Source organism: Thermothelomyces thermophilus, chromosome 2 (genome assembly GCF_000226095.1).
Source record: "Thermothelomyces thermophilus ATCC 42464 chromosome 2, complete sequence".
Lineage (NCBI taxonomy): Eukaryota > Fungi > Ascomycota > Sordariomycetes > Sordariales > Chaetomiaceae > Thermothelomyces > Thermothelomyces thermophilus.
In genome coordinates, this window is record NC_016473.1 from 3,554,879 (window position 1) to 3,575,758 (window position 20,880).

The following is a 20,880-nucleotide window of genomic DNA, read 5'->3' on the forward strand; positions in this document are numbered from 1 at the left end:
TTGGTTGATGATGTTGTACATGTGTTGAAGGTGTGTATCTGGTACTTTGCAACAAACGCCTGGGAAGCGTGGGAGTTTTTCTGTGTCGTCCCGGTCGGTACCTTCCTAGGGGAAAAAACTTTGGCTCGCAACCATAGTAATCCGTAATCCGTACATACACTAGTCCTCTCAGGACCGATGACGCAACTGGCCCGTGCAATTTGAGATCGGGAGCGGCGCATTTGGTACGCAGTCAGCCTTGGATTCTCTTCCAGGAGTTGTGGCAAGGCACGAACTTGTAAGCAACTACCTCTGTAGGTTAATAATGTCCAAAGATCGCGGAGTGGAACGAAACTATTCGCATTCTCTATCCTCTTCTCAACCCGAGCGAGGCTAGCATTCAACGATGAATGACTTCATTGTCTCGAGTCGGATCTGCAGCTTTGCCTCAGTTTGGCTCCATAGATGGGACTTGTATGAGGCGGCTGAAATGGGACGGTCTGTCGCTTAACACCACACCACAGTAAAGGATAGCTTCCTTAAGAAGTATAAATTGTACATATGTATATATATGTACTCCGTAGTTTCGGTATTGTATGTAAACGACAGGGTCCGTCAATTGATCAAACGTGAATTCCGGCGGCGAATTCATGACTGAGGTGGTGGCACCGAGTCTTTTGTTGGAGCAATCAGTCTACTGCGAAGGTGATAGCCTAGGCTTTCAACGGGCATCTTATCCGACGAATTGGACAGCAATGCTCAGCAACTGGGAGCATTCCTGTCTCGGCGATCCGCCGCTGGCCCAGGCATCGTCGCCAGAGCGATTCAGCAAAGGACCGCATGCTACTCCAACGCCAACGGATGCACTTGGTCAGAATCTTGGCAGCGGGGTAGTTACGAATAGCAGCTGGCCAAACTTACGACCCACATTCAAGGCGGGGTTTCATCACAAGGTACCTCGTTCCTCGCGCATTGAAATTTTGTTCGGCACCCTTGCAGCCCTGCGCCCAGCAAGACCGCCACCCAAGCCTAAAGTGTCCGCCTGGGTCGGGCCACACACCCAACAATTTGACGTGACCTCTCTTTTGCCGAGGACGTTGATCGACAACGCAGCGTTGTTGTCTTTCCATTTGCGTAACACTGGTGCGAGGACAGCACGACTTTTGTGTTCCCTTTCAAAGGGCGCCGGCATCAGCCTCAGAACGTGGTCCAGACCGGCCGGTTTTCTCCCTCCAACTGATGCATCCGCCCAGCAAGCTTCACGACCCGCTCCGCCTCCGCGTTCATCGTGCCAGGCGACGAGCAGGCTGATATTACCTGTCCCGGATCGTCCGATTCTCCATCTCAGCTTGCTCATATTAGGTCGACGGCATAAGTCGTTAAGACCGCGCCAACGTCGCCAAGGTGGCTTCCAGTTCGGACTTCTGGGCATCACCAGGTGCCTCATTTGCCAACATTGCTGGCAACTTGACTTTGGCGTTACGGAATCTGCCGGAATCGATTCAGTCATATCTGGATCCCGCTGCGAACCGTCTGGCATTTGTGACCCAATACGTCCAATCGAAGATAGGCTTGTCTCCGGTAACACTCTACACCACCGCGGGGGCTATTCTCCTTCTCGGTGCGATACCCGCAGTCACAACACGCAGCCGACGGGGTAGCAAGAGACTGGGAAGCATGCCCCGCTATGGGTTCTCAAGTCGCTGGGCCGACTCCCCCTTCAGCTCCCAGGACGGCGTCCCGGATGTGACGTCTGAGGACTACAGCTACATCACCTCACTCGAAATAGAGGACCATGGACTCGACATTCCTCGGCCTTACGCGGGTTCGTCTCACGTCGACGACCCGTATTCACACTCCGCTCCATCCCCGACCTACGCCAGCCTACAGCGCCCGGAAGACGACATCCTGCTTCTCACGCATCAAGGCGTCACGTATCCTGAGCACTTTCCAGCGTATTCGATCGGCGACGGAAAGCTTTTGGTCAGTGACCTACGCGAACGTGTAAGGATAATATTGGACCTATCGGAGCGGCAGGCGAAACGGGTCAAGTTCTACTACAAAGGCCGGCGTTTGAAGAAGGGCGACATGCCGGTTTGTGACTATGGCGTCAAGAACAACAGCGAGATTCTATTGGTCCTCGGAGAACCGAATCGTGGCAGTGGTAGCGAGACCAGCGAGGAGGTTGTCGTGGTCGGCCAAGATGAGCGAAATCGATACAAGGTTCCGCAGAGCAATTCGCCGAGAATTGGCAGATCAAGCGGGTGGGAGGACCACAGTCAACGGGTTGGCGGGTCGCAGGCCGGTTTGGAGGTACCGGTGGATGACGGCAGAAGAAGAGCTTCATCGAGAGTCCGAACCCGGTCACCCGGGCCCGCAGTTTCCACACCCAGCGCTTCCGACACAGGCCCCGTTTGCAGGCCTGGTGGGCCTACCGAGAAGTTGAACGCCCTAGCCGCCGAGTTTGATACCACCTGGCTCCCTCAGTGCGTCGAGTTTATTGAAAGAACTCCCGTGGACCCCAAGAAACGCGACGAAGAGCATCGCAAACTGTCTGAGATGGTCCTTCAGAAAATCATCATGAAGGCAGATGAGATTGAAGCAACCTCAGAAGAAGGCGCCAGAGCCGTGCGGAGAGCGTTGCTAACGAAGGTGCTCGGCATCTTGAGCAAGCTTGACCAGGCAAAGGCTTCGGCATGAGAAACTGTAGCAGGAGCGACAGTTTGCTCACCACCTTCTCCGTACATGCATGCGAATTGTTTGCGCTTGTCTTCCATCGGCAAAGCAGGCTATACTCTCAACCCCTCAACCCTCACCGTTTTGACACATCTCTTTTAAATCGTTTCGTTCACGAGTTCTCTGTGCATAGCGGGCTATGGTTGGCTTGGTTCTGTACGTATTGTGTGTGTTATCATCGCCATTCAACCGTAGGAGGGTCATGGCTTGTTGGTTCATGTCCTTGACATTGACGGAAGGTCCAATCTCCCCCATAAAGAATTCTGGCATCTCCTTCATAATCACTTAATAAACTCGTCCTTGTCGTGCTGCACCCCTGCAGCCTCGTCAGAAGAGACTCACAGTTCCTGGGCGAGTTTGAAGATATAATGATGTACTGGGTCTTGGGGAGCGTCCCGAGATTGATAAGGCTGACGGGTCGCTTGCCGGGCGCCAAACAGCTGGTGAGTCCGGGGAAAGCAATGGCCCCACCTACCCCGTTGGTGCATTTGGGTACGCTCAGGCGCGGTAGGTCTAACCCTATCTCTTCCTGCCTAAGGCCACAATCAGCACTCGCTTGCAGACCCCACCAGCTCCGGATCCGGACTAGCGCATCTTCGCCGGTTTGACTGCACCAAGGCCAATTTTCAGCACACACAAAAAGTCGAGGAACGACCATCAACCATCACAAGGGTAAGGAAGCAGCCAGCTGCTACTCGATCAGCCGGAGTGTGACTGATCAACCTTTTCTTTCTTTTCTTTAGCCCAGGTCATCACGCCAAAATGTCTTCGTTCGAGTCTGTGGTACGTTCGCCCTGTCCTCCCCCAATCGAACCGCCTCGAAGCTGCGCGAGCGCCGGCCGCCCCCAAGATTGCGATGCAAACACGGAACGAGCAAGTGTAGCGACGGGGGGGCTGGGCGGGAGCACGGCTTGCAAGGTTGCAAGAATTGGAAACGCGGAAGCACTGACAACGCTCTGCAACAGGTCGTGATCGATGGCAAGGGCCACCTGCTTGGCCGCCTGGCCAGCATCGTCGCCAAGCAGCTCCTGAGCGGCCAGAAGATTGTCGTCGTCCGCTGCGAGGCTCTGAACATCTCCGGCGAGTTCTTCCGCGCGAAGCGTACGTACCAATCTTTGTTCACCGATTCGATGGGATCCTTTGGCGTGCCGCAAGCTCAAAGAGGGGGTTACTACTGGGACATGGAACTTGGACGCCCTCTTCGTTGGGACACTGGGACGGGAATGCAATGCGGCGGAAACACGGACGAGAGGCTAACAATCGGACACAGTCAAGTACCACGCCTACCTCCGCAAGGCGACCCGGTTCAACCCCACCCGCGGCGGTGAGTCGAGCATCTCACGAGCGGTTGCCTCGGCGATCCTCGAGTCCTGACTGTCCACAGGTCCCTTCCACTTCCGCGCTCCCTCTCGCATCTTCTACAAGGCCGTCCGTGGCATGATCCCCCACAAGACCGCCCGCGGTGCCGCCGCCCTTGAGCGCCTCAAGGTCTTCGAGGGTGTCCCGCCCCCGTACGACAAGAAGAAGAAGATGGTTGTTCCTCAGGCCCTCCGTGTCCTGCGCCTGCAGCCCGGTCGCAAGTACTGCACTGTCGGCCGTCTCAGCCACGAGGTCGGCTGGAAGTACCAGGATGTTGTCGAGAGGTATGTGCAACATGGGAGACTTCGAGCTGCGCTGTCGTGCATCCGGGCGCGCTGGAATGCTGACGTTGTGGCAGGCTCGAGGAGAGGCGCAAGGCCAAGGGTGCCGCCTACTACGAGCGCAAGAAGCTGGCCGCGAGGCAGCTGTCCGAGGCGAAGAAGACGGCGAAGGTCGACCCCAAGACGGCGGAGGCTCTCCAGGCCTATGGCTACTAGAGATAGTGGCCAGTTCGCACAGCTCCTTGTCCTTTATGCGATTTCACTCTAGATTGGCGCGGTGGTTCAGGGCATCAACTTCATTTGCGTGGATGGTGGGGATAGGCAATGGCTATCTGATTCACTGTGCGTCCCAGGCTTGGGACCTCATAAATACATGAGATCAACCAATGGAGACCGAGGTTGCATGGGATGAAGAAAGCACAAACGAAATACCCGGCGCTGGCAGAAAGGCTTCGTGATGATGTTGGGCGAAGGCGCTGTTCAGTCAGGCCGCTCGACATGACCGCCGAACGCCTCAGTCAGGGCCCCACTCATGCTGAATAAATGAGCATAAATCTGTACCAGCGCCAGTTAAGGGTGAATGCAAAAGGGATGAGCCCGGGTGGGCTGGTGAAACAATCTGGCGAGTTTGTCGAGTTCTTTGCAGTGGCCAGACAAAAAGTGTGTAGAGACTGCTTGAAAAGTGTCGCTTGTGAAGGAAGCCACAACAATACACCCGGTACCTGATCTGTTTGTGACCCTCGTACCTTTACGGTATGAGATCGTCATGGAGATATTGGCGCTAGGTACGATGACGTTCCGGGTCTAGACGTGTCTGGTGGTTGATAAACTTGAGGATCGTATTCGAGATGAAGGCTTGGAACATAGCATGCGCCAGGACAACCACATTCTCTGAGGAGCTTAAACCACCAGTCTTAGTTTAGAGTATGTCCTATCGAGGAGCCGTGATGGACTCCATTACCGGGGCTCTGAGAGCTCCGCCCACGGAGGAAAAATGCTGTTGGCGCTCCAAGTGTGAATCTTGCGCTGCGCGGCTATCTTCGCGTTTAGTTATATCCAGAGTTGTCTCTTGCAGAAGCGTACCTTTCAAGTCACAAATAACTTGTCCACATTCCTTATATTGGCCTTGCCAGCACCTCGTAATAATGCTGCCAAGTAACCCCAAAGACTTGGTGTCCGGAAATTCACCCTTCGCATAGCACGCAAAAATCTCTTCGTCCGACAACCCGGCGTATGGAGGACTCCCACTCATCAGCTCATAAAGGACGGAGCCGAGTGCGAAGAGATCTCCTTCGACAGACAGCGTAGATCTAGGACACCCATGACTCGGCGTCACGGAAATAAGCAGTGGAGAGCCGTCGAGCGAAGATCCAGCATAGTCCCCGAGCTTCGCGTCGAGACTCTCGTTGAGAAACACGTTGTAGCCGTTAATGTCTCCATGAATAACACCCGATTGGTGAGCAAACTCAAGGGCCTCGGCAATTTGAACCGCCCAGCGAACCTTCACACTTGTATCGACGGCGTGCTTGCTAAGGTACGATCGGAGGTTGCTGCGAGGAGCGTACTCTAGGCGGATCGCTGACTCGAAGGTCCCATAATAGCGTAAGATGCCCTTGTGGCCACCACGTTGGTGGCAGCGCTCGTAAATTTGCTGCTCCCTAGTAATGGAGCTGGAGGAGTCGCTATCGTGGGGAGTCTTGATCACCGTATTAGGAGTGGTGGACTTGTCCAAGAGGATCATGCCGGTATTTCCCCAGGCAACGAGATCTTTAAGCCCAAAACCGATCGGGAAATGTATTTCGTCAGACATTGCGATCCGCCGGGTCTAGAACGGCGCCAGGTAAAAGTCGACAGAATCAACACGTGCGGTGAAGGAGCGGCGGCAAGTAGCGGCGGGGACCGATGCGGTAGCGCTTCGGTCAACGTACTGTACATAAATAAGGGAGCCCGTGTTTCGTGACGCGGGGCTGCGCCGAGCTGCCGAATCTCCAAAGGTCGTATTGGATCTCCGAGGAATGGCTTTTGCGGATATCGCTGGCAGCTGGGCGTTGCTGCGGACCTCTGCAAACTGCGAACGCGACACGGAGGGACGCAAACGGTAGAACAGAGGCTCCCCTCGCTGTCAGGGGAGCATGACACGGATCGTTTGCGCGCGTCCAGCGGTGACGCGAGGAAGTCCCGTCGGGCACGAAGGCGCGGTACGGAGCATCTCCCTGTCTTTCTTGCAACCTCGTGAGCCTGGCGAGCCAGCGCGGTTCATGACTGAGTTCCCGCTCGTCGATGGGTAAGAGACGACTGACCACGGGCAGTCCAGAACGGTAATGGCAGTTCCAGATCCGGCATGACCCAAGTACCTTACCTTCCCGACCAAGTCCAACTTGCATCTCTCACTCACTGTAATGAATGGTTATTTTTTAGTCACCGCCATACCAGACCCATCAAGGCTAATCGTTGTCGTTGCCCTCCCATCAAGCCCCGCGCAACCAAGACCGCGCCATCTCGCCCGGAACGCTCTACCCGTCCGCGTCAGCGTAGCGAGTCTTGTTGTCACTATACAGCCACTTGCGCGGCGTGCAGACGCCTAGAAACGACACGACCGCTTCCCGAAAACACGCTTCCTTCCAGAGAGAGAAGACTCCTCCAACGGCCCGTGTGATGTGCCAGCACCTGCCCTCCCATTTCTATGAATTGGCGACTTGTCTGCACCATTGGCCGGGGACTGGGTACTTTTGACAGGGTCCGCCGCTTTGGCTTGCAGTCTCGCGCTACCCGCTGCTGCTCACCGCCACCTCCCCGCCGCCCGGGTCGCCTACCCGGAGAGCAGGTTTCAGGTCGTTCTGCGCAGCTTAATCGCGAGCTGATGTACCCCGAGGTGGTGATGATTGTCGGCTGCGTAGGTGAACGAATCCCATACGGACGCTAACTGGGAAAGGAGAAAGAGGTCACATCTGTTGTTGCTGCCTTCCTTTCGGAATAATATTTTTTTTTTTTTTTTTTTTTTTTTTGCCATTTTGGTGCCGCGAGATCCGCTGATCTTTCGCCCGCGGGTCACTGTCGAGGAAATGCCCAATAATGAACTTGTCACAGCGGGATAACCCTATTGAACCCTTTACGGGGCATAATTAATTAGTTGGGAAGGACTAACTAATGGGAACGTGATGAGGCCTCTTTGTTGTGCTGTGTCCGGAAAGAAGATCCAAGTGTTGGATTCGCTAGATGTAAGAATGATGACGGTATGTACCTGATCGGACGAGAATGGAAGAGACAAATATTGGCCACTTGGATGCCATTTGTTTATGCGCAGGTCACGTCTGAACCTCCTTATAGATCGCAGACTTCGCGGTAGTACCGTACATAGCGATGACGAACATGAGGTGATGGAGGCTGCAGTACGCCCGTACCTGAGACACGGAAGAGCTGCCTACTACTAATTTGAGATACTAATGCGGGTAGTATACATGCTGTGATCCAGGAGTCGCTGGCTGCAACCCCAGTAGATATCTACACAGAGTACTCCCGTGCCTGAACTAAGTTGCGCACACCGTGCCCGTGGCCCGAAGGAGAGCAGAGCACTCGAGCCAGGGGCTTACAACAGCCTCCAGAAAGGCGTCACTCTCCGGATCCCACGGGTCGCTCAAAAGAAATCACTGGTAGATTCGGGACAAGTAGATACCAGTTCAATACGTTGATACTTTTATTTTGCCAACCCCTTTGCACCGGATATCACCATCAACGCCTTCCATGTATTTCAATGCTGGTGTCACCCAACGCCCAGAGATCCATTTGGAACACCATCTAGAAAACCCACTCACGACCCGACATTCCGCCTCCGTGCCGTTTTCATCCGCCTTTACTCCCCCGGTCCCGGCCTCCCGTCCAGCCACTTGCTCATATACGGCCCATCCAGCCAATACCCCAGTTTGGCATAGTAGCTCCTCACACCCACGCCGGAAATGACGCTGATCTTCTCGCTCCCGTGCTCCTCCCGCGCAATCCGCTCTGCCTCCTCCATCAACAGCGTCCCAAAGCCCTGGTGCTGGAACTTGCGCGGGTCGCGCGCATGCACCGGCACCGCCATGCCGTACACGTGCAGCTCGCGCACCAAGCTCGTCGGCTGGCCGACCAGCTCCTCGCGGAACGTGTACTTCTCGCTGCACTTGCGCAGCCGCAGGAGCGCGATCAGGATGTCCTGCTTGGGGTCCTCGTAGGCCAAGAAGGTCTCCCAGCCGCCGTTGGCGGTGTAGTCGCGGCGCACGAGCTCGATCTGGTTTGGCCGAATCTTGTGCTTGACCTCGTTGACGCCGACCTCGCGCGTGCGCACGTCGCGGCAGGTGGTGCCAAAGTCCTTCATGCGCGCCAGCGCCAGCTCGCGCAGGTTGCCGTTCTCGACGCCCGACGTCACCAGCGGCATGGGGATGTCGCGCTGTACGCGGTAGATGCGCGTCCATGGCGGGACCAGCGCGAGGATACGCGCCACCAGGTCGATCAGCCCGTTGGGCGTATAGTTCTGGTACCGGCCCGTGCGCCAGAGCTCGTATAGCCCCGTGCCGCGGATAACGAGCGTCGGGTAGATCTTGAGGCCGTCCGTCCGGAAGGCGGGGTTCTCGAAATACTCCCTGAACTGGTACAGGTCGCGCTCCATGCCGACATTGGGCAAGTCAGGCATCATGTGACTGACCACCTTGAACCCGGCGTCCTTGGCAAGGCAGAAAGTTTCCGCGACGGCTGCCACTGTGTGGCCCCGGTTCGTGTCACGCGCGACGTCTTCGTAGAGGGACTGGACGCCGATCTCGAGGCGAGTGCAACCGTAGCGGAGCATGCTGGATAGGTGTGGCTGCAGGCAGTAATCTGGCCTGGTTTCAATGGTGATGCCCACGCACTTGATGCTGCTTTGCTCGCCAGCCCGGACGGCCTCATCCACGTTCAACGTCCCGTATCCGCTCAGGGCGTTGTGGAGTTGGGAGATAAACTCATCCCTGTACGATTCTGGAAGGGACATGAAGGTCCCGCCCATGATGATATATTCCACCTTGTCCACTGAGTGTCCCAAAGCCTTGAGTTGGTCGACTCGCCCGCGAGCCTGTTCAAATGGGTCGTACCGGGCCCGGATGGCCCGCATGGACGTCGGCTCATAGCCCGTGTACGACTGTGTGCTGTACTCAAAGTCCGAATCCGGCCCGCCGGGGCAGTAGACGCAGATGTTACCCGTGTAGGCAATGTGAGGGCATCGGTGCGGTTTACACATGACCGCGACCACAGCGATACCGGATGACGTACCTGGAGAATGTTAGCAACCAGCTGTGAAAGCTCCAAGAATTCAAGAGGTTCAGCTTACGAATTGGTTTGGCAATCAGTCTTGGTAGGATGTATTTCTTGTAGTGTTCGGGCACCGCAGCGATGATGGCAGTGAGCGGCGGCACATTATTGATCTTGTGCTTCTTTGCAAATTTGGATCGCAGCGTGTTGAGGTTGATGTCCTTTCTAGGACGGCTTGGGTCCTTGGAGGCCTCATGATCCTCGATCAAGGCGCTGGCTATATCGGCGCAGCATCGCAGGAAGCGCTCGTTTTCGGGTGGGAGGTTTGCGTCTTTCTTGCGGATCGTCGTCGTCACCGTCGTTGTCGCCATCGTCATGTGAAACGCGGCGGGCCGAACCCTCTTTCAAATTAAATATCTCGGTCAGCCTTGTCGTTCACTGCAGTGCTATCACTCCCGCATTCCCGTTCCCGCCGCCGCTGTCGTTGCTGCGTTCAAAACCTGGGGTGGGATTGTGGCGGGGCAAAATCGCGATAACGCTTGACGTTTTGAATGCGCACGGCAAGCCGTTGGCGCATTCAGTCCCACATCCGAGTCCCCAGTCTCGGTGGGGCCGAACGCCGGTGCCGAGTGCCGCCGGCCTCTCAAGCCGCATTTGGCCGTTTCGCAGATCGGAAAAACACTACCGCCGGAGTTGCCGTTAGCTCGGCTTGTTGACCTTTTCGGCCAATGACGGAACGCTAGACCCCCCTGCTTGTCAGAATTCGAGCTCGTTGGCTGGAGCTCGCGACAATTTCGGTCAGGGCCGCGGCTTGGACAAGTGACGAAGCCTGCTGCATCGCATTGTGGAAAACCGCAAACCACTCGACCTAGCATCACCATCCTGCATTAGACGCCTCTTCCTGCCCTCTTCGGCCGCATTCCCTCGGTTGTTCTCCAGCTTTTTCTCGCTTCAGGCCCATCACCATGCAGGCCTTCTCGAGGCAATCGCGGCGCGCAGGCCCTCTCCTGCGGCAACTCGCCCAGAGGAGCTACAGCTCGGCCTCTTCCCCCTATGCCTCGACCATTAAGAACCTCCGCATTAACAGCGACACCAAGGTTCTCTTTCAAGGGTTCACCGGCAAGCAGGGAACGTGAGTACTTGGTTTCGCGCTTCCTCCATGGCTTCGAAGGTCCTATGCGCCCCGTATCTCGAGGCGCGGTTTACCACTGGACCCGACTCTGCGGCCGGAGCCGTACAATGATGTATACGCTAACGGTTGTTGCCCCATCACAGGTTCCACGCGCAACAGGCAATCGAATATGGTAACTCCACCTTATCGCAGACGAGGGCGGTCTCGGCGGATTTGGGCGAATGTGAGATCTGATACGCGCGATTTGTTCAGGAACCAAGGTTGTTGGCGGCACAAACCCAAAGAAGGCCGGTCAAACGCATCTCGGCCTCCCCGTGTTCGCCAACGTCGCCGAGGCGGTGAAGGAGACTGGTGCCAATGCGACCGCCATCTTTGTGCCGTAAGCAAGATTCCGTCCCTAACACGTCTCCTCGACCGAGGCAAGCCGCGCTAATGAGCCGCGAATCAACAGGCCTCCACTCGCCGCTGCTAGTATCGAGGAAGCCATCGCCGCCGAAGTCCCCCTCGTCGTGTGTATCACCGAGGGTATTCCCCAGCATGGTTCGTCGCGCATGGCTCATGACGGAACATTATCAAGGTGGATCGGATATTCTGACACGTAGCGGCAGACATGGTGCGCATCACGTCGATGCTCAAGTCGCAGAGCAAGACCCGCCTGGTCGGCCCCAACTGCCCTGGTATCATTGCTCCCGGGCAGTGCAAGATCGGCATCATGCCCGGTTTCATCCACAAGCGCGGCCGCATCGGCATCGTCAGCCGGTCCGGCACCCTGACCTACGAGGCCGTCAACCAGACCACCAATGCTGGCCTGGGCCAGTCGCTCGTCGTCGGCATCGGCGGCGACCCCTTCAGCGGCACCAACTTCATCGACTGCCTCAAGATTTTCCTTGAGGACCCGGAGACGGACGGTATCATCATGATCGGCGAGATCGGCGGTTCGGCCGAGGAGGACGCCGCCGACTTCCTCCGCGAGCACAATACGGTCAACGGCGGCAAGCCCGTCGTCTCCTTCATCGCCGGCATCTCTGCGCCCCCCGGACGCCGCATGGGCCACGCCGGCGCCATCGTCTCGGGCGGCAAGGGCGGTGCCGACTCCAAGATTAAGGCCCTCGAGGCCGCCGGCGTCATCGTTGAGCGTTCCCCGGCCGGTCTGGGCAAGGCCCTGCGTGACGAGTTTGTCAGGCGGGATCTGCTCTAAATCAGGGGCGGAACTTGTAGCATCGTTGGTAGTGCTATCCCAGCGTTCGCCTTGTACATGTTAACTCTATCACTTGACGCGCCGAGTGAGCCGGGAGGATAGGATGATGGTTGGGAGGAGCAGTGTGAGGGTATGGGCAACTACGCTCCGCGGGCAAGATGGCACCTGAGGCACTGTCGAACCTATAGACTTGGGGGTGGGTTGGTGGTCTGGCATAATCGCTTGTGCATTACGAGTCTCTTATTCTGATTTGCCGTACGAGAGACTCAACAGCTGTGACCTTAGGTCGTTTTTTGTATTTTTTTTTTTTTTTGGTGCTTTACTAAGCCGGAGGCCAGAGGCTGGCGTCCGATAACTTCACGTGTAAGCCACGGCTTGATCACATTAGAATCGGCTGTCAAACAGCCACCGATTGTTTGGAAGTGCCGACAAGTAGACTACTCGACTGTGGATGGGCTTCACATCAGTTCCCGTTTGTCATAGCGCGGATCAAGCATGATGCCGCCTCAAAGTGCGCCATATCCCGCCGAGGGCGTTTCCTAATCAACGTTGTGGTTAAAGGCCAAGTGCAAGCATGGAAGGACTCATTCTCCGCGACTAATTCCGGTTCTCCCGTAGGGATCAAGTCATGCTTCACATTTCCGATTTAGTCTAGCTATTGGAAGGAGGGGTAAGAAAGAAAAGAAGGGTAAAAGCAAGAACTCCTTCGATATTGCTTGCCCGGCCGCCATCCGTAAACTCCATTCCTAATGCTAAGTATTTCGGAACATGCATCGTTGGGTCCTCCCAAGCCCCGTTCCGTCTCCGAATTACCAAAAGCCTGTTGTCCACTTGCCGCCACGATGTTTCCTGGCAGGCGGAATGATGCGTGATACTGATACTCCCTGTCGTCGACTCTTCATTCTTCGAAACAACTGGTCAACTCCACTACTGTTCACCGAGGAGCCGAGCGGTGATATCGCCCATATAAGCCTCTTCCAGCTCGTAATCCTCGCCACCGTTGCGGTCGATACCGACATAGATAAACGCCTCCACCACGGCGTCAACGTCGAATCCCATGTTGACAAACCGATCGATCAGATCCTTGTTGTAACCTTTGTATCTGTAGGTAGGGTGTAACAAGGTTCCATGTTAGCCGGGGCCCAGACACTCGAACTACATGAAGGCACCCAGCCAGCCCATACCAGTGATGAATCTCTTCCCAGGAAACGCACCTTGACGGGTCATCCTTAACCGGTGGCGGCACCGCCGTTTGGTAGTTATGTGTGAGCGTTTCCCTCCGCGGCGCGCCGGCGTACTTGACGGCCCAATCATGCGCTTTGGCTGCAAACTCGTTTGGGCGTTCCATCATCATCTTGGCAACCTCGGCGTCTTGGGGGTCCTTGGGGTTCGGCGACTCGAGGAGCATGCGGAGCGAGATGAGCGCCATCTTGATCGTACCGACCGGTGACCACCCCGAGCCGAGCGTGTCAAGGCAGATGGCTCCCTGGGCGGGTGTTGCGTGTTAGCGACATACCCTCTCGTCTCGGGACGCCAGACCTGCTTCGCTCCGTTCCAGGCCCTCGCATCGGGACTCGCCTCTGACGTACCGTCACGCTGCTGACGTTTGGATGCCAGATCTTGGTGTCGAACTTCATGATCGGCGACTTGAACGGGTACATGTCGGGGATCACGATGTCGATTTTATACGTGCCCCCGGCATACGGTGTATCGGGGGGCCCAGGGAAGGTGCCTTTGAGATGTGTCAGGTCGGAGGGGTCGACCGGGTTTGCGTACACGCCCGAGTTGTCCTTGTCATTGTGAATGTCGGCTAACTCCTTTGCAATCCGACGTTCGCGCGTGGTGGCCATGACTGTCGACGAAGTTTCCGGGAAGCGGGTGTCGGGGCCGCTGGTGGTCGTGATGAGGGTGTGGTTCCGCGGCGGGCAGGGACGAGAAGGTGGGGGGGAAAACCACCACCAACAAGGAAGTACCGCGCAGTTTGGAGGGGTAACGTTAAAAGTGGTGGAAACTGAAGGGGCAAAATGTGGTCTGTTACAGCCAAACTTGCGACAAGGGTGAGCCACAATTTCAATGCAAACTTTGGGGGATCAAGCGAAAGGAAGCTACGAAATCGGCAAGGAAGCTCCGAACGTGACGGGGAGGAGCATTGCCCACATGGAAATGCGAGGTATGCGCTGGGTCGGGCGTTTATGTCTGAGTCTCGCTCCGTGTTTCTCCCGCAGGGCCCGAATTCCGTGCATGCAACCAATAAACGCCCCGAAAGAGCAGAATCTCGCCGTTTCGAGCAGGCAGCTCAGCATTCAAGCCATAACAGTTAGGAAACGCCTAACGATGATCATGCCGCTACGCACCGCGTAATGGACGGCCTTACTGACGACAAGCGGAGGCAAGTGCCTGGGAGCTCTTGGTCATTTTCTATTGGAGATACACGAGGGCATCTTTTCTAACAGGACCGAGACTCTGTCGGGCTAGTTAACCAATCGAGTGCTGGTACGAAGTATTCTGGTTCATGAGCGGTGGCCAGAAGGGTACCTAGGTGTATGCCATAAGTGTGATCCATACGTACCGTACATGTCATCTGGAATCCACAGCTCCAGATTCTTCGGAGTACCTGCTGAGGCTTCTTTGCATCACTCTGGACCCACTACACGTAAGTGATCCGTGCGCTGTTGGCGTGTCGCTCTGCCGCCTACACTAAGCGCTGTCAAGGCTACCCAGCTCGCCTCAAGCTTGCACTGGCCACTCCATCACACCTCAACCAACAAGCGCCCATCCGCCGTTGGCATCCACGTCCGCGGGTCATCGCATCCCACAGAGGGAATATAGTGAAGCGCACTCTCTGTGCGGTTTATTTTCTTTACATTCCAACCGGACAGTCAAAGTTATCGCTCCGACCGGGGCCGCAGACCGGCACCATGGTACGATCACCGGGGCACTTGAGCGTTGTTTGGCAGGTTCTGACAAGGTTCGCAGGGTCAGAATCAATCAGGCATGGGCGGTGGCATGGGCGGGGGCAAGGATGGCCGGGATGACAAGGACAAAAAGGTTCGGATGGTTAAGTCTCTGAATGGCCGACTCTCGTCAATCGAGTCGCCGCCACCCAAGGCATTGCTGACCAGCCTCGTCGCCACCAGAAGGACAAGCCCAAGTATGAGCCGCCGCCGAGACCTACCACGCGCATCGGCCGCAAGAAGAAGAAGGCTGGCGGTAGTAGCGCAGCTGCGAAGTTACCTCCTGTCTACCCGACGAGCCGATGTAAGCTCCGGCTGCTACGCATGCAGCGCATCCACGACCACCTTCTTCTTGAGGAGGAATACGTCGAGAACCAGGAACGGCTTCGGAAGGCGAAGGCTGCCAAGGACGACGCCGCGCCAGCTTCGGAATTGGAGTCCTCCGACCGGATGGCCGACGAGCGCAGCCGCGTCGATGACATGCGGGGCAGCCCCATGGGAGTCGGCACGCTGGAGGAGATGATCGACGACGACCACGCCATTGTCTCTAGCACAACTGGCCCGGAGTACTATGTCAGCATCATGAGCTTCGTTGACAAGGACCTGCTCGAGCCTGGCGCTAGCGTGTTGCTGCATCACAAAACAGTCAGCATTGTTGGCGTGCTTACGGACGACACAGATCCTCTTGTGAGCGTCATGAAGCTCGAGAAGGCGCCTACTGAGTCCTATGCCGATATTGGTGGTTTGGAGCAACAGATCCAAGAGGTTCGGGAATCGGTCGAGCTGCCTCTGCTCCACCCTGAGCTCTACGAAGAGATGGGTATCAAACCGCCCAAGGGCGTCATCCTCTACGGTGCACCTGGTACCGGAAAGACTCTCCTGGCCAAAGCTGTGGCCAACCAGACTTCGGCCACATTTTTGCGCATCGTCGGAAGTGAGCTCATTCAGAAGTACCTCGGTGATGGTCCCCGGTTGGTTCGCCAGTTATTCCAGGTAGGCTCCGCACAGCTGCTTGCAATGATTCCCTTCTAATGTCGTCCAGGTTGCCGCTGAGAACGCGCCATCCATCGTCTTCATTGACGAAATCGACGCGATCGGTACAAAGAGATACGATTCCACATCAGGCGGTGAGCGTGAAGTCCAGCGGACCATGCTGGAACTCCTCAACCAGCTGGACGGCTTCGACGACCGTGGCGACGTCAAGGTCATCATGGCCACCAATAAGATCGAGACCCTTGATCCTGCGCTTATCCGGCCAGGCCGTATTGACCGCAAGATTCTATTCGAGAACCCGGATCAGAACACCAAGCGCAAGATCTTTGCCTTGCACACGAGCAAAATGTCGCTCAACGAGGACGTTGACCTGGAGGAATTCATTGCTCAAAAGGATGATTTGTCCGGAGCCGATATCAAGGCAATTTGCTCTGAGGCGGGTCTCATGGCTCTCCGGGAGCGCCGCATGCGTGTGCAGATGGCCGACTTCCGCGCGGCTCGTGAGCGCGTGTTGCGCACAAAACAGGAGGGCGAACCAGAGGGTTTGTATTTGTAACAGCTGTGTACGACGGGGAGCCAGCGGCTTAAGCAGAGCAGCAGCAGGATGCAAATACAGAATAGACAAGCGAAGTTGGCATGCCCACTGCATTGGCAAAGTAATTGGGATCCGTTTGTTGCCATGCTTTGGGTTTTCTTGATGGTGACGTTCCACGTCTAAATACCACAAACCCTACGGGAAGGTTACTCATGTTTTTTTTTTTTTTTAAAAAAAAAAGAAACAAATCTAATAGTCAGTGGACAAAATGAATAGTTTCTGGTTAAACGCAGGATAAGCACCTCATGCCCGTCAGGATAATCTGGGAGAAGAAAAATGACTGGGAACTGTGAGGCTCGAACTCACGACCTCAGGATTTCTGGGTGTAAGCACCCAGTCATACAAACGTATGAGACCTGCGCTCTTCCAACTGAGCCAAGCTCCCTTTTTATTCGCTACGAGGACGATAAAGTAACCTATGCGATACCCTTAGTCCAGGATCAGCAACACCTTCACCATCACCCAACCTAGGTTCTTTGGGGGATCACGAACAAACGATGACTGGCCGCATGTAGCTTTTCTTCACTATTAATTCTATACCTTCTAAACCTTTTTCTAAATTAGCTAGGGGTTAGACGTTTACCATCTATTGCAAATGCCAGGGTTTATTAGCATAGGCAACCTGCTAGTCTTAGTTTGTAAACTAATGCTATAACAAGAGTATACTGTCTCCAGGTATAGTGAACTCACCCTTCCATTTCACGGCGGCCGTGAAGTGCCCCCACAATATATCACTACGTGGTAGTTTCCCTAGCTGCTAATAGGTAGCTGAGGTTATCTACAGGTCCTTAGGATAGGTATCATCTGGTGGGCGGGTGTTGATCTAGAACGTGAAAGAGCTAGGTATAGAAAGGCAGGGTTAGGATATGTGATTATTCCTTGTTTGACTCTAGATGCACAAATATTTTGAATACCTGGGCGAAGATATGTGATGAGTCAAGATTAGGAACATGATCTCCGTCGAAGTGCAAGCAGACAGCTTGAGCGTTTCCACCATATCCATCTCCTTCACTTTTTGTTTTTCTTCGGTAATGACTCCTTTCCCACTACACACAGGACGGTAGATGCTGCAGCACCTCAACCGCCCTCACACCGAGAGTGGATCTCGTCCTCCACTCCGCCTCTGCCGCCTTCTTCGTCTCCTCCACCTGCAGAATTTGCGTGCAGAGTGACTGGTCTGCGAGGCTGCGAAATTGGTGGGGTTTGATGGTTGTGTCGATGCACCAGGCTGCAAGCAGTAAGGACGCCCGTCCCTCGCGTGATTGTCGATGTCACCCTCCGCACCCCTCTGCACAGCAGCGTCGTTCCAGGACCCTGGCGTCTTGAAAAGCTGTGCTGACCACGCAGCGCGGTGGGGTTGTACAGTTCGAGTGCCAACCCAGACGAGAGGCATGCAACTCATGTGCTTGCACTTTGCTCGGTGGATAAATACCTCGCGTTCATCCAAGTCACTCCATGCCGACCAGGCAAATTCTCATCGCGATAAAACTCATTCAGTTTACCCGATACAATCTCATCAATAGCCATTTTCTCCCTCCACAATGCAAGCCGAGACCTAAGGACTTGTGAACAGCTGCATCTTCAAGACGAAGGACAGCAGTCGCAAGGTCAAGATCAGTGACTGCCAGTCCACTACATACATCAATTCTGGTTCCTACATCAAGCCAAGTGATGGGTGGGTTTATAAGCTGCTCCGACCTCAACAGGAGCGCGCTAACACAGGTCGTAGGTCTACCAGCAAATAGACGCCGTGTAACGTACGTAGAGGCAAAGCCCTTAACATCAGGGTTCGGTAACAGCATTCCTATACAGCATAGAGAGGGAAGGTGGAACAAGCAGGGTTGGAAGATTAGCAAATATTAAACTATATCTCTTGCTGAATTCGTCCCCTTGACCCCACCTATTTAAAGTATTATTCAAGAAACTGGAATGGCTTGGAATCGTCGCCTAACCATATTCGAATCTCCTCCAATGCGTCGAGGTCATTTTGCGGAAGAGCGGTTTCGACTTGCTCATCGTACCACTCGTAAGTGCGACCAGCACCTTCCAGGCTCTCCCCTGCCCGCCTACAAGAGCCGAAATCAATGATAACCGCCTTGTCGCCGTCCAACATTATGTTACTTGGGTTGATATCGTTGTGAACTAAACCCAAGGCATGAAGATGCTTGATACCGCTCTCGATTCCGGCCAGCATACCGCTATAGTCCTTGCTTCTCTGACAGTCTGACCTAAATTTTCTCTTCATGAGACCGCGCGGGTTGACTTCTTGCATTAGGGTGCGCTGGTATCCCACAAAGCAAAGACCAGTTATTCTCCCGTCGGAAACCTGGCAGCCAAGGTACGTGGCAATGTTGGGGTGCGGATGTAGCTTCAGAAACTCGCAGACTGCAGCTTCGAGGAGAACGGACTCTGCGATCTGATTCGGCTGGGACCCTAGGCGAATTCGATCGTAGGATATCAGCCGAGGCTTCTTGATGTGACAATTTCGTGGCAGGGGCTCGGGTGCACGTGTAAAACCGAGCGGGAAGAGAGGGTTGTAGGCGGAGACGGGGATGAGGCCATCATTTTTGAGATGTTCGACTTTGACCTCCGAGGGCGACGAGTAGCGAGCTTTCAAAACTGCGTGGTGCAAGTCGCCGCCAGCTTTGTACACGAGGAGAGTGCCTGTAAATTCGAAAGATCCGTCGATTTTTTCGAAGGCTTCGTTCATCTCGAGCACGTCTATATGCTCACTCGGCGATTGCGGGTGCGACGACGGCATCGTTTTTTGCTTCTATTCGCAGTTAATATCTTCAAATTGTACAGGCGGATGTGTGTATAATGATGCCGCCTACGGTTTGGAGCTATGGGGGCGAAGTACGGGCATTGAGGATGCTGCGTCCACGGAGGCGAAAGAGAGATTGAACAAAGAACGAGTGTGACCAAGGGACGCCCGCTGCTGTGTGTTACAGGACTCCGATTGGTGGACTGCGTTGGTCCTTTTTTGTTTTTTTATCACAACTTCCACCACTTCCCTTCGGTTATGTCCTCGTAACTTTCCTTTCCTCTCATTTGACGTGGATTGTATTCGAGGATGGCTCCTTATTCCTTATGAAGTGTACGGTACAGTATGATGGCTGTGATGTGGGAAGAAATTGGGCAACTTGAACATAACGCTAATAGTAACATCCAGACCCTCCGAGAAGCATCATGCAAGCCCTGTCTCCAACACCACATACTAGCAGGGAATTCCAGGCAGCTAAATGCAGATCCAGACTGGCATTCCTCATGTCCCGAGCACTTGGCCTAATGCCTTGTCAATCCTCTTTATGGAACGAAGTGCTGTTTGGTGCGGGGATACCTTAATCGAGTACGCTATAGCCATCTCTCCAGGTTCGCGTTAATTAGAGATTGGCACTTGAAAAAGCCCTGTGTTTCTATCGGATACCGTCTAACTCTAACCTCAAAGACTCGCAGCAGGGAATACACGTAGCAATGCCGGATTGAGAAGAGCCCATGGGCTCTTCTTATTCCAGTATCGTGCAGTCTTATTGGTTCCGTTTTGTCGCGAGTGCCAATACCACCGTCACATTGACAGAGCAGGCCATTGCAGTTGTGTGCGGCTATTGTTTACGGTCTGTGGTGATTGTCCGGGTTCCTCGTCCCTGTTTTCGCTGCAAGATCGCCAGAAGCCCATGCAAGAACCGCCTTGCGTCCTCCTATTTCTCAGTCCAGCCCGGCGTAAAGTAATGATCCCCAATCGCTCCAGGTGCACTTCCCTACAAGTCACCTCTGTTGCCTTGTCTGCCTTGTCCGACTTCCCCATGTCGTGTTACACGTGCTTGCGGCATTGGTAAGAGTATTTGTTTCCCGTACGGCGGGGTGTGGACACTCATCTCGGATCCGACGGATTAGCGCCGTGTCGTTCGTTTTCTATAAGTAGTTCGTCTTTGATCGTATCCCTGCAACATAGCGGCCGGTTGTAGTTGGCAGATACCTTCTCCGAGCGCGTCTCTCTCGAAAGTCCTTGCCACTCCTGTGTGATTTGCGTGAAAGCACGCATTATCTACTCTAGACGCCCTGGTGCTTGGCTACAAAAGTAGACATGATCTTATGTGTCCCTTGATCGCGGTGTCCACCAGAACGGTAGGTAATACTGCTCTTCCGAGTGGTAGGGAATTTGGGCTGACACCGCTCGCAGGTGTGTACTTGGAAGAAGACGTCATGTATGGGCAAGAATGGGACTTGCCAGTCGGAACTAGGTAGGGAACAAGAAGACAACTGCGGGAATTCCTGAATTTTTGCGACGAGATAAACGACTTTGTTGCAGACCAGCACAGGCTCTATAGCTAGGAAAGTAAGCCGCCCTATCTGGAGGACCACACACTCCCCGGTGTAGTGCCAACATACCCGAATCC

The 20,880-nt window shown here is 54.9% G+C and overlaps 8 protein-coding genes and 1 non-coding gene across 9 annotated transcripts; 4 read left to right on the forward strand and 5 right to left on the reverse strand.

Annotated features, from left to right (window-relative positions):
• The first annotated feature begins 1,383 nt into the window (after nt 1-1,383).
• Nucleotides 1,384-2,732, forward strand: MYCTH_2301802 (uncharacterized protein). The gene has a single exon (XM_003661851.1). It carries the CDS (start codon nt 1,657-1,659, stop codon nt 2,677-2,679), a length of 1,023 nt encoding a protein of 340 aa, XP_003661899.1. The 5' UTR covers nt 1,384-1,656; the 3' UTR covers nt 2,680-2,732.
• Nucleotides 2,733-3,373: 641 nt separating this feature from the next.
• Nucleotides 3,374-5,082, forward strand: MYCTH_2314728 (uncharacterized protein). The gene is made up of 5 exons (XM_003661852.1): nt 3,374-3,498; nt 3,681-3,816; nt 3,986-4,039; nt 4,100-4,358; nt 4,433-5,082. Exons 1-5 carry the CDS (start codon nt 3,478-3,480, stop codon nt 4,569-4,571), a joined length of 609 nt encoding a protein of 202 aa, XP_003661900.1. The 5' UTR covers nt 3,374-3,477; the 3' UTR covers nt 4,572-5,082.
• A 187-nt stretch (nt 5,083-5,269) lies between these two features.
• Nucleotides 5,270-6,165, reverse strand: MYCTH_2117239 (uncharacterized protein; the record flags this gene model as incomplete). The annotated part of the gene is made up of 2 exons (XM_003661853.1): nt 5,270-5,286; nt 5,439-6,165. The coding sequence occupies 2 exons, from the start codon at nt 6,163-6,165 to the stop codon at nt 5,270-5,272; spliced, it is 744 nt and encodes a 247-aa protein (XP_003661901.1).
• A 1,738-nt stretch (nt 6,166-7,903) lies between these two features.
• On the reverse strand, nt 7,904-10,143 carry MYCTH_2301807 (histone acetyltransferase ELP3-like protein). The gene is made up of 2 exons (XM_003661854.1): nt 9,691-10,143; nt 7,904-9,632 (listed from the first exon to the last, which is right to left on the reverse strand). Exons 1-2 carry the CDS (start codon nt 9,980-9,982, stop codon nt 8,206-8,208), a joined length of 1,719 nt encoding a protein of 572 aa, XP_003661902.1. The 5' UTR covers nt 9,983-10,143; the 3' UTR covers nt 7,904-8,205.
• Nucleotides 10,144-10,376: 233 nt separating this feature from the next.
• MYCTH_2301810 (uncharacterized protein) lies at nt 10,377-12,462 on the forward strand. The gene is made up of 5 exons (XM_003661855.1): nt 10,377-10,743; nt 10,887-10,915; nt 10,996-11,122; nt 11,195-11,283; nt 11,352-12,462. The coding sequence occupies exons 1-5, from the start codon at nt 10,577-10,579 to the stop codon at nt 11,939-11,941; spliced, it is 1,002 nt and encodes a 333-aa protein (XP_003661903.1). The 5' UTR covers nt 10,377-10,576; the 3' UTR covers nt 11,942-12,462.
• MYCTH_2301813 (uncharacterized protein) lies at nt 12,405-13,902 on the reverse strand. The gene is made up of 3 exons (XM_003661856.1): nt 13,531-13,902; nt 13,156-13,427; nt 12,405-13,043 (listed from the first exon to the last, which is right to left on the reverse strand). The coding sequence occupies exons 1-3, from the start codon at nt 13,789-13,791 to the stop codon at nt 12,869-12,871; spliced, it is 708 nt and encodes a 235-aa protein (XP_003661904.1). The 5' UTR covers nt 13,792-13,902; the 3' UTR covers nt 12,405-12,868.
• Nucleotides 13,903-14,679: 777 nt separating this feature from the next.
• On the forward strand, nt 14,680-16,723 carry MYCTH_2301817 (uncharacterized protein). Its single transcript, XM_003661857.1, has 4 exons — nt 14,680-14,862; nt 14,918-14,989; nt 15,079-15,888; nt 15,938-16,723. The coding sequence occupies exons 1-4, from the start codon at nt 14,860-14,862 to the stop codon at nt 16,442-16,444; spliced, it is 1,392 nt and encodes a 463-aa protein (XP_003661905.1). The 5' UTR covers nt 14,680-14,859; the 3' UTR covers nt 16,445-16,723.
• Nucleotides 16,724-16,764: 41 nt separating this feature from the next.
• MYCTH_t73 lies at nt 16,765-16,868 on the reverse strand. Its single transcript has one exon. It is a non-coding gene; the product is annotated as a tRNA-Met (tRNA).
• Nucleotides 16,869-18,395: 1,527 nt separating this feature from the next.
• On the reverse strand, nt 18,396-19,244 carry MYCTH_2109153 (uncharacterized protein; the record flags this gene model as incomplete). Its single annotated transcript, XM_003661858.1, has 1 exon — nt 18,396-19,244. One exon carries the CDS (start codon nt 19,242-19,244, stop codon nt 18,396-18,398), a length of 849 nt encoding a protein of 282 aa, XP_003661906.1.
• Nucleotides 19,245-20,880: the final 1,636 nt, after the last annotated feature.